This window comes from Cajanus cajan, chromosome 10, assembly GCF_000230855.2.
Source record: "Cajanus cajan strain Asha chromosome 10, NIPB_CcT2T_4, whole genome shotgun sequence".
In the NCBI taxonomy this organism is placed as follows: Eukaryota; Viridiplantae; Streptophyta; class Magnoliopsida; order Fabales; family Fabaceae; genus Cajanus; species Cajanus cajan.
The window spans coordinates 40,831,423-40,842,772 of NC_138526.1; the positions used below are offsets into that span (position 1 = coordinate 40,831,423).

The window sequence follows — 11,350 nt, forward strand, 5'->3', positions numbered from 1 at the left end:
GATACTATGAAATTCTGAACAAAGAAGATATAAAGACAAAAATTGCTTTAATTTTATTTTTCTTATCTGTGGATTTAATTCATTGAACTTAAATTTAAAATTACTTGTTAATATGCAACTATTTGTTTTGAAAAAAAATGAAGGAAAACAAAATTTAATTAAAGTGCTCATTATAAAAAATAAAATACAAAAAACATTATGCATTAAGAGATTAAATTTTGTTAAATTTTCAATTACAAACAAAATAATTTTAATTATAAATAAAAATGAAGCAATATTAATTGATATTAATTAATTTCATTACTTTAGGCGCGACATTAATTTCGCCAGGCGCACTAGGCATGCTGCTCTACTTTTGGTGCGACATTTAGTTCGGCGAGCGCGAGTTGGGTGCACCGGGCACAACCCCTGGTTAATGTTTTACATGTTTTATATGCTTATAAATGGTTAATTGATTGTGTGATGTATAACTACTAATCTGATGTGAATTATGTGCTAGTGTGAATACTATGAATGTGAAAACTAATGTGTGTGTGACCATATGACTATGACTATGAGAATGTGAAATGTGAGACCCATGATGTTTGTTTTTTTTTTTTTTTCTTCTTCCCCGGACCCTCACCCACTCTCACTTGTTTTCTCTTTTGGGCACATAGTGGTTGATCTTTCTTTTCTCTCAATTCTTAACCTTATTCAAATCTCTTTTTCTAGCTAAATCCGTGAGTGATTTTGAAGACCCTTCTTTGCAAGCTGGAAGCTAAGGGTAGCATACCGTGTGCGGAGTTCTCTTCCTCTTCTTCCCTTCCATACTCGTCTTCCCGGAGCTTGGAGTTTTTGAGCCAAGGTAAGGGAAGTTAGTTGTTTATGCTGATTGTTTAGAAGTGAGTTAGAAACTCACTTGATGGCTGATTTTTGTGGATTGATGGTGGTGCTTGATGAAAATTTGGGGTTTTTGATGATTGATGCATGTATATTGTAATTGTTGATGTTTTTGGATTGTATGTGGTTGGTAGATCATGTTTTGAGGGTAAACATTGATGGATTTTAGCTGAAAAATAAAAAGGGAAGCCATGGAAGTGTAGAATTTCTGCACTTGGTGCTGAAACGAAAAAGGAAGCCCAGGAGAAAATGAGCTGGCAGAGAGTTACAGCTAAAGCGCTGGATTGAGCGCTGCAGCGGTGGGCCTAGATGACCGAATTTGGTCTTGAGGTCTTCATGAAAGTTGTAGCCCTGGATGTTATCTTTCCAATGGCGTTGGAATCACCCAAAAAGGAGGTCTATAACTCTAGATATGGCAGTTTTAGTGAAGAGAGGTCAGGCTGCCAGCATTGGTTATAACTGTTTCGGTTTTTATAATTTTTCACAAGGTAGATGAAATAATTTGGACTCGGTGTCTTCATGAGAGTTGTAGAACATCTTCTTATCTTTCATATGAAATAAGGATGAGTATGATAGGAGTGCTATAACGCCATATATGTCTGTTTTAGTGAAGAGGGGTCAAGCTGCCAGTATTCCTTATAGCTGTTGCGGTTTTTATCATTTTTTTTAACATGGTAGATGAAGGAATTAGGATTTGGTGTCTTCATAAGAGTTATAGGAAATCTTCTTATCTTTAATATGAGATAAGGATGAGCCTGATAGGAGCATTATAACTCCAGATATTCTATGATTAGTAATGGTTGTCACTTCACAATGAGTGATTAAGATATGTTGAAGGTTGTTTTGGATGTGTTATTTCATGAATATGTTGACTAATATTGATTAACGTTGTTGAGACGAGTTGAGTTGTATCAGTTGTACATTATTGTAAGTTGCTATGTTGAGCGGTACGGTTGTGTTGTGTTGTGTGTTGATATTGGTTGTTGTAGGCCGCAAGGCTGAGTTGTTGTAGGCCGAAAGGCTGAGTTGTTGTACGCCGCAAGGCTGAGTTGTTGTAGGTCGAAAGGCTGAGTTGTTGTATGAGATCTCCGAGTTGATATGCATGACGACGCATTACATGAATATTGATGACCAAGTTGAAAAATCAATGGGATGTATGTTGATGAAGTGTTGATAGTTGTGGTTATTTATATTTCTTAAATTTTCTATATGTTATTTCTTTTATACTAGCTTACCCTTTTGTTGTTTCCATGTGGTTGGACTGCAATGATCATACTATGTATGGGAGCAGAGCAGGGATAGGTGGTGTATCTGTAGCTAGAAGGTGGAGCTGAATCCTTTAGGATGCTTTGTTTGTTTTTCAGTCACTTGGCATAGTGACTTTTGATGAAATGTTTGTATTGTACGCCCTAACTCTAGTTGGATTGGAACATTCGTATATATTTATATTCTAGATCCTATATTTATATACTCGTTCTATTCTACCTAGTGTTTCCGGTGTGCTGTGGTTGTGAGTGTAGTGGCCTGTCGGGTCGTTACATGAAACGTGATTAAATGGGATAAGACATGAAATTCTATAACAAGTGAAATGATGAGTCAATGAAGTGTGAATGTATGACATACATCATGTGCATATATGTGATGGGTACGATGTGGAGTACACTATTAGGGAAAACCCTCCTTGTGTAATAGCTTGGGGGAGTCCTAAGTGTAACGACCCGGCTGGTCACTACACACGGTATAGCACACTAAAACACCAGACAGATAGAACAAGTATATAAATATAGGATCTAGAATATATAAATATACTAGATTCCAGTCTGACTAGAGTTAAAGTGTACCAAGGAAAATTACAACCAAATGCTACTATCCCAAGTAGCTACAAGCAAAATATCCACACAAGCAAATTAGCTCCAAAGTCCGCCGGAGACTCATCCCAAGAAGCCCACCTATTCCTGCTCTGCTCCCATACATAGTATGATCATCGCAGTTCCAACCACATGGAAAACATGCAAGGGTAAGCTAGTATTCTTTTAAAAAAAATCATACTAGCAAAGGATTAGCAATGTAAATAAATTCATCGTTATAATTATCAACACATCTACACAGCTTATATTGCTCAACAACATCAGCACCATAATGCGGTTATATCAACACTGCTTAGTAGCAGCAACAGCACCACTCTAGTGGCTATAACGGCACCGACTTAGCGGCAACAACAACACCACTCTAGTGGCTATAACAACACCGACTTAGCGGCAACAACAGCACCACTCTAGTGGCTATAACAACACCGACTTAGCGGCAACAACAGCACCACTCTAGTGGCTATAACAACACCGACTTAGCGGCAACAACAGCACCACTCTAGTGGCTATAACAACACCGACTTAGCGGCAACAACAGCACCATAATAGTGGCTAACAGCACCGACATAGCGGCTATAACAGCAGCAACAACACCACCTCAAGTGGGTATAATCAGCATACAGCTCAGCATTATATAGTACAATACTGTTAAAAATCAACATATAATTCAGCTCGACTCAACAACAAAATTTTGACACAGTTCAAAAATATTCATTTATTATTAATCATCAAACAATTAATAATTTCAAAAACTAACTTCCCTTACTTGGATAATCCTGAACCGAAATTTGAGCAGAACCTCCTCCTCTTTCTCCTCTTTTCTTTATTCTGACAGAACCACCTCTACCGGATTCCTCTTCCTCTTTCTCCCCCTTTCCTTTCCTCCCTCTTTCTCTAAGGATTTTCTCTTCCCAAGGTATGAATTTTCGTAACTCCCCAAGCCCCTATTTATAGCAATTCTGGCTCCTCTACCCGGTACGGCCGTTCCAAAAAGCGGAACGCCCGTTCTGGGCTCGAAAAAGCTACGCAAATTTTTGAACTGGAACGGCCCGTTCCAAATACGGAACGGCCCGTTCCCAATTTCCAGCAGAACGGCCCGTACTCCTTTTGAAACGGCCTGTTCTCCCTTTAGAACGGCCCGTTTCACAATCAGAACGGCCCGTTCTCCTTGTCGGAACGGCCATTCTGAGCCCGTTCTCACTCAAGATTTTTAGTTAAATTTTAAAGCTTGGAACGGCCCGTTTTGCTTTTGGAACGGCCCGTTCCAAGTTACCAAAACACCCTTCAAACTTTTTGAAAATTGCGAAAATGCCATCAATAATTACAATAATACCCCTATACCTTTATAAAATTCACGAAAATGCCATTTTAATAATAAATAATAATAATAATAAAAAAATAAGGTATTACAATTCTCCCCAACAACAAAAATTTTCGTCCTCGAAAATTCACTTACTTAGAAGAGATATGGGTACTGTTCACTGAACTGACTTTCTACTTCCCAAGTTGCCTCACCCGTAGTTGCATCCCAAAGAATTTTCACCAATTTTATGGACTTGCCACGAAGCTCCTTCAACTTATGATCAATTATAGCTACCGGTTTCTTTTCATAAGTCAGATTCTCCTTCACCTGCACCTCATCCATCTCCACCACATGACTCGGGTCATGAACATACTTCCTCAGCTGGGACACATGAAATACATCGTGTAGGTTTGAAAGAGACGGTGGCAAAGCCAACCGATAAGCAACCGGACCCACACGCTGTATTATCTGATAGGGACCCACGAATCTTGGTGTTAACTTCCGAGTCTTCAGCGCTCTACCCACACCAGAAGTCGGAGTCACCTTCAGAAACACATGTTCCCCCTCAGCAAATTCTAAAGGCTTACGCCTTTTGTCAGCATATGATTTCTGCCTACTCTGAGCAGTCCTCATTTTCTCCTGAATCATCTTCACCTTCTCAGTAGTCTGTAGGATCAACTCCGGTCCCACAACCACTGACTCACCATCCTGATACCAGCACAGAGGAGTCCTACATCTCCTGCCATATAAGGCTTCAAACGGCGCCATCCCAATACTAGCATGGAAACTGTTGTTGTAAGTAAACTCCACAAGCGGTAATACTTCCTCCCAACTACCCAAGTGATCTAACATACAAGCCCTCAACAGATCCTCCAAGGACTGGATTGTCCTCTCCGACTGACCATCCGTCTGTGGATGATAAGCAGAACTCAGCTTCAGCTTTGTGCCTAAAGCTCGGTGTAGACTCTGCCAGAATCTAGAAGTGAACCTCGGATCTCGGTCGGAAATAATACTGGAAGGCACCCCGTGCAACCGAACTATCTCCCTTATATACAACTGCGTCAGCTTCTCTAAGGACCACTTGATGTTGACAGGCAAGAAATGCGCACACTTGGTCAACCGATCAACAATCACCCAGATAGCATCACTATTCCTAGATGACCTAGGCAACCCCACGATGAAATCCATAGTAATGCTATCCCATTTCCACTCGGGAGTCTCAATCTGTTGCATTAACCCACTAGGCTTTTGATGTTCAACCTTTGCCTTCTGACAGGTTAAACAGGCCGCCACATACTCAGCTATCTCTCTCTTCATACCAGACCACCAGAAAGTCTTCTTGAGGTCTTGGTACATCTTAGTCATACCTGGATGTATGCTAAGTTTGCTCTTGTGACCTTCCTCTAGCACAACTCTCCTTAGCTCAGCATCCTGAGGTAGGCAAATCCTGCCTCTGAACCTTAAGATCCCATCCTCTCCCAGCTCAAAGCCTACAGCTTTATCGGTACCCAACATCCCAAGAAGCTTCACCAGTTCGGTGTCTTGCAACTGCTTAAGTCCAACTTGCCTCAAGAACTCATTAGTTATGGTAACTGCCCCACAACTAATGTGATCCTGAGCTAACTCCACACAGAGATTCAAATCTCTGAACTTCTCAACCAACTCCAGCTCTCTAATCATCATACTTGTCATATGGATGGATTTCCTACTCAGCGCATCTGCCACCACATTGGCCTTGCCTGGATGATACATCAACTGAAAATCAAAATCCTTCAGAAACTCCATCCATCGCCTCTGTCTCATGTTCAGCTCCTTCTGATCAAACAGATACTTCAGACTTTTGTGATCACTGAAGACACTGAATCGAGCTCCATACAAGTAATGCCTCCAAGTCTTTAAGGCAAACACCACAGCTGCTAACTCCAGATCATGAGTGGGATAGTTCCTCTCATGAGTCTTCAGTTGCCTTGAAGCATACGCCACCACTTTCCCGTTTTGCATCAACACACACCCCAGACCCTGATGAGAAGCATCACAGTACACATCAAAAGGCTCACCAGAATTCGGTAACACCAACACAGGAGAAGTAGTCAACCTTCTCTTCAACTCCTCAAAGCTCCGTTCACAGGCATCTGTCCAAATAAACGGCTGCTCCTTCCTCGTCAACTGGGTCAGAGGCGCTACTATCCTAGAGAACCCTTCAATGAACCTCCTATAGTAACCCGCTAAGCCCACAAAGCTCCGTATATCCGTGACAGTCCTCGGGCGTTCCCACTGCAATACCGACTCCACCTTAGCCGGATCAACAGCAATCCCCTTAGCTGAAATCACGTGGCCCAAGAACTTCACCTCATCCAACCAGAACTCACATTTTGAAAGCTTAGCATACAATTGATTCGCTTTCAAAATCTCCAACACTGTCCTCAAGTGCTCTCCATGTTCCTCCGGGGTCCTTGAATAAACTAAGATATCATCAATAAACACTACCACGAATTTATCCAAGAACGGCCGGAAGATCCTGTTCATGTAGTCCATGAACACAGCGGGGGCGTTGGTCACACCGAACGGCATCACAACATATTCATAGTGACCATACCTAGTCCTGAAAGCAGTCTTCGGTATGTCACCCTCCTTCACCCTAATCTGGTGATATCCTGACCTCAAGTCAATCTTAGAAAACACCGTCGCACCCCTCAATTGATCCATTAAGTCATCTATCCGGGGAAGTGGATATTTGTTCTTAATGGTCAATTTGTTCAGCTGCCTGTAATCAACACACAGTCGACTACCCCCATCCTTCTTCTTTACCAACAACACAGGAGCACCCCACGGCGAAACACTCGGTCGCACCAACTGCTTTTCCAATAAGTCCTCCAACTGATCTTTCAGCTCAGCCAGCTCAGCAGGAGCCATCCTATAGGGAGCTACTGACACTGGTCCCGCACTTGGAACCAGGTCAATGCTGAACTCCATCTCCCTAACAGGAGGCAACCCAGGCACCTCGTCAGGGAACACCTCGGCATACTCCTTCACCACATCGATACCAGCTAAGATCCTCTCGGTCTCCACACTCGTGGTAGCAAGCAGAAGACAGCACTCTGCCCCATCCCTCAGCAAGGACTCAGCTTGAACAGCTGAGATCAACAGCTCATCCTCCTCTTGAGGGAAGATTAACCGCCTATTGGCACAGTCTATAAGGATGCGATTGGCAGACAACCAATCCATCCCTAAGATTATGTCAATATCCACCAAAGGTAAACAAATCAAGTTCACCTTGTACTTCTTCTCATCCACCACAACTGGACAACCCACGCACAATTCAGAAGCAATCACAGAAGTAGAAGCGGGTGTCGACACAAGTAGTCTCAACCCCAACTCACACACAGGCACACCCAACAAAGCAGCACATGCATATGATATAAATGAATGCGTAGCACCAGAGTCAAATAGAATCATCACATCCTTACCAGCGGCTTTGCCCTTCCCCTTCACAAGATCAGAAGAAGTCGAAGCCTCAGCACCCGTCAAAGCAAATACCCTACCAGCAGTAGTAGGTCTGTCACCCCTCTGTGTATCAGCTCTCAGTGCACCACTCCTCTGAGTATCAGCCCTCTGTACATTACTCCTCTGAGTGCTCCTCTCTGGTCTATCCCCCGTAGGACAATTTGCCGATTCGTGGCCCATCTGATGACATCTGAAGCAACGGTTCTCCGTGTGCGGACAGTCCCTGATAAAGTGGGGCCCAGCACACCTGAAACATCTCAGAGTGGCACCTCCACTCTGTCTATCTCCACTAGCAGCACTGAAAGATTGCCTATAAACAGAACCCCCTCGCTGTGGTTGGGGCCTGTCATATGGTTTCCTCTGACTCTCACCCTTCTTGGACCCATATGGTCCCCCAATAGTCCTTACAGTACGGTTGCCACCTTCCAACTGCTCAACCACCTTCGCCTTCTCCACTAAGGCTGGGAACTCCGTGATGGCCATAGGCACCACCATCCTCTTCAGCTCATATCTCAATCCATCTGCAAATTTCCTGCATTTCCAAGCCTCAGGCATAACCTGCGAATAAAAACGGGCCAGGTGCTCGAATTTTATCGCATACTCAGAAACTGTCATCCCACCCTGATGCAGTCGCATAAATTCAACCTCCTTGGCGTGCCTTACACTGTCAGGAAAGTATTTCTCCATGAACATTGTCCTGAAACATTCCCAGTCAACGGTAACTCCTCTAGCAACAAGCATCTGATAGGTGCCTCTCCACCAATGCTCAGCCTCTCCCACAAGCATGTACACAGCATATGCTAACCTCCTCTCTGGAGGACATCCCAGTACGGTAAAGATCTTCTCTAATTCACGGATCCAGCGGTCAGCTACCTCTGAATCCCCATCTCCAGTAAACTGCGGAGGGTTACACTTTCGGAACTCAGCAAGATCCCGGCTCTCCTGTGACCCTGCAGGTCTTGCTGCACTAACTGCAGCTCTCTCAACCTCCATCCTAGCAAAATAGGTATTTTGTTGTTGCATAGCCATGGCCAACATCTCGAGGGCACGGGCTATCTGCTCATTTGTCCTAGTCATCTTCTACAAAGATAACAACTTCTTTAGTAAACAGTAACTAAGCCACACAAAATCAATAGCACAACAAATCACCACAACAATTTCAGCACAGCAGACATCACAGCAAAGCAACACAGCACAGAGCTAACACAGCAAAAAGCCTAAAGGAACTACCCCCAAAGAGTGTCCACTAGACTCTAACTGCTCTGATACCATTAAAGTGTAACGACCCGGCTGGTCACTACACACGGTATAGCACACTAAAACACCAGACAGATAGAACAAGTATATAAATATAGGATCTAGAATATATAAATATACTAGATTCCAGTCTGACTAGAGTTAAAGTGTACCAAGGAAAATTACAACCAAATGCTACTATCCCAAGTAGCTACAAGCAAAATATCCACACAAGCAAATTAGCTCCAAAGTCCGCCGGAGACTCATCCCAAGAAGCCCACCTATTCCTGCTCTGCTCCCATACATAGTATGATCATCGCAGTTCCAACCACATGGAAAACATGCAAGGGTAAGCTAGTATTCTTTTAAAAAAAAAATCATACTAGCAAAGGATTAGCAATGTAAATAAATTCATCGTTATAATTATCAACACATCTACACAGCTTATATTGCTCAACAACATCAGCACCATAATGCGGTTATATCAACACTGCTTAGTAGCAGCAACAGCACCACTCTAGTGGCTATAACGGCACCGACTTAGCGGCAACAACAACACCACTCTAGTGGCTATAACAACACCGACTTAGCGGCAACAACAGCACCACTCTAGTGGCTATAACAACACCGACTTAGCGGCAACAACAGCACCACTCTAGTGGCTATAACAACACCGACTTAGCGGCAACAACAGCACCACTCTAGTGGCTATAACAACACCGACTTAGCGGCAACAACAGCACCATAATAGTGGCTAACAGCACCGACATAGCGGCTATAACAGCAGCAACAACACCACCTCAAGTGGGTATAATCAGCATACAGCTCAGCATTATATAGTACAATACTGTTAAAAATCAACATATAATTCAGCTCGACTCAACAACAAAATTTTGACACAGTTCAAAAATATTCATTTATTATTAATCATCAAACAATTAATAATTTCAAAAACTAACTTCCCTTACTTGGATAATCCTGAACCGAAATTTGAGCAGAACCTCCTCCTCTTTCTCCTCTTTTCTTTATTCTGACAGAACCACCTCTACCGGATTCCTCTTCCTCTTTCTCCCCCTTTCCTTTCCTCCCTCTTTCTCTAAGGATTTTCTCTTCCCAAGGTATGAATTTTCGTAACTCCCCAAGCCCCTATTTATAGCAATTCTGGCTCCTCTACCCGGTACGGCCGTTCCAAAAAGCGGAACGCCCGTTCTGGGCTCGAAAAAGCTACGCAAATTTTTGAACTGGAACGGCCCGTTCCAAATACGGAACGGCCCGTTCCCAATTTCCAGCAGAACGGCCCGTACTCCTTTTGAAACGGCCTGTTCTCCCTTTAGAACGGCCCGTTTCACAATCAGAACGGCCCGTTCTCCTTGTCGGAACGGCCATTCTGAGCCCGTTCTCACTCAAGATTTTTAGTTAAATTTTAAAGCTTGGAACGGCCCGTTTTGCTTTTGGAACGGCCCGTTCCAAGTTACCAAAACACCCTTCAAACTTTTTGAAAATTGCGAAAATGCCATCAATAATTACAATAATACCCCTATACCTTTATAAAATTCACGAAAATGCCATTTTAATAATAAATAATAATAATAATAAAAAAATAAGGTATTACACTAGGGGATAGTGCGATTTGAATGTCTCGATTTCGTCTGTTTGTGAGCACAAGATGTAACTTGCGCAACTTCGCTATCTCGACCAGATCCTAACAGTACATCCTTATAGTACTACCTTAGGTGTGTTGTATAGGAAGCACACCAGTGATATGGGATATGTGACTAGGGCCACATGCATGCATTTATGAGTCGAGTCTTTGACATCATTGCATGACGAATGATTGTTCATGTGTTACTGTTGTATGTGTAACTTGAATTTGCACCTAGTTAATATATAGTTATGATTGTACTTAGTATGTTTGTGTGTGTTGTCTGACTATTATTTTTACGCCTTAACTTGAGTGAGAGAGTGAGATGTTTCTCACTCCTTTGTTTGTTATATGTGTCTTTTACTGTGTTGCAGATGACCATCAACATGAGAATGTTGGTGATGAAGCTTAGGTTCCAACTGGGTGTGCTTTATAGGATATGTGACATCATGACATAATTAGGACTAGTTTAGGATGTTGTTTCCATTGAACTGTTTTCAAATTTTCAGTTTCTTTCCTTTGTAATTTCTGCATTTGAGCTAGTGTTTATGAGTTTATGAATGTGAATTCTCTACGTAAGATATTTGAGATTCTGATTTTATTTATGAAAGATTTTAATGATTCTTATTTATTATGTAATTATGAATGTGGGGTAGAGGGTATCGCAAATTCACTATTAAAAATTTGTTTTTGCCAAAACCTAATAATTATTATTAATTGATATTTATGTTCACTAATAAAAAATAATAAATTTTTGATTAATATTAATTTTAAACAACAATAAAAAAAATTGGCAAACCTCTCAACAATTAGATTTGTATATGAGGAGTTACATATTTAAAAATAATGAATATATATATATATATATATATATATATATATATATATATATATTCTTTATTATCAATTTATTAATTT

General features: G+C 41.8%; 1 protein-coding gene and 1 long non-coding RNA gene across 2 annotated transcripts; one reads left to right on the top strand and one right to left on the bottom strand.

The window, feature by feature from the left end:
* Positions 1-432: 432 nt before the first annotated feature.
* LOC145952603 (uncharacterized) lies at positions 433-2,367 on the top strand. The gene is made up of 2 exons (XR_014430084.1): positions 433-844; positions 2,171-2,367. It is a non-coding gene; the product is annotated as an uncharacterized LOC145952603 (long non-coding RNA).
* Positions 2,368-2,696: 329 nt separating this feature from the next.
* Positions 2,697-10,517, bottom strand: LOC145952716 (uncharacterized). The gene is made up of 7 exons (XM_083065655.1): positions 9,759-10,517; positions 7,518-8,634; positions 6,273-7,349; positions 6,017-6,069; positions 5,418-5,598; positions 3,514-4,997; positions 2,697-2,839 (listed from the first exon to the last, which is right to left on the bottom strand). Exons 2-6 carry the CDS (start codon positions 8,629-8,631, stop codon positions 4,204-4,206), a joined length of 3,219 nt encoding a protein of 1,072 aa, XP_082921781.1. The 5' UTR covers positions 8,632-8,634; positions 9,759-10,517; the 3' UTR covers positions 2,697-2,839; positions 3,514-4,203.
* Positions 10,518-11,350: the final 833 nt, after the last annotated feature.

Excerpts from the sequence above, each read along its gene's own strand:
- LOC145952716 (XM_083065655.1), bottom strand. The coding sequence starts at position 8,631 with ATGACTAGGACAAATGAGCAGATAGCCCGTGCCCTCGAGATGTTGGCC. Across the intron at positions 7,350-7,517 it reads GGGGAAGGGCAAAGCCGCTG|TTGTGGTGGATGAGAAGAAG; the intron begins GTAAGGATGTGA and ends TGGGTTGTCCAG. Across the intron at positions 5,599-6,016 it reads GTGGTGGCGTATGCTTCAAG|TTGCAAGACACCGAACTGGT; the intron begins GCAACTGAAGAC and ends GGACTTAAGCAG.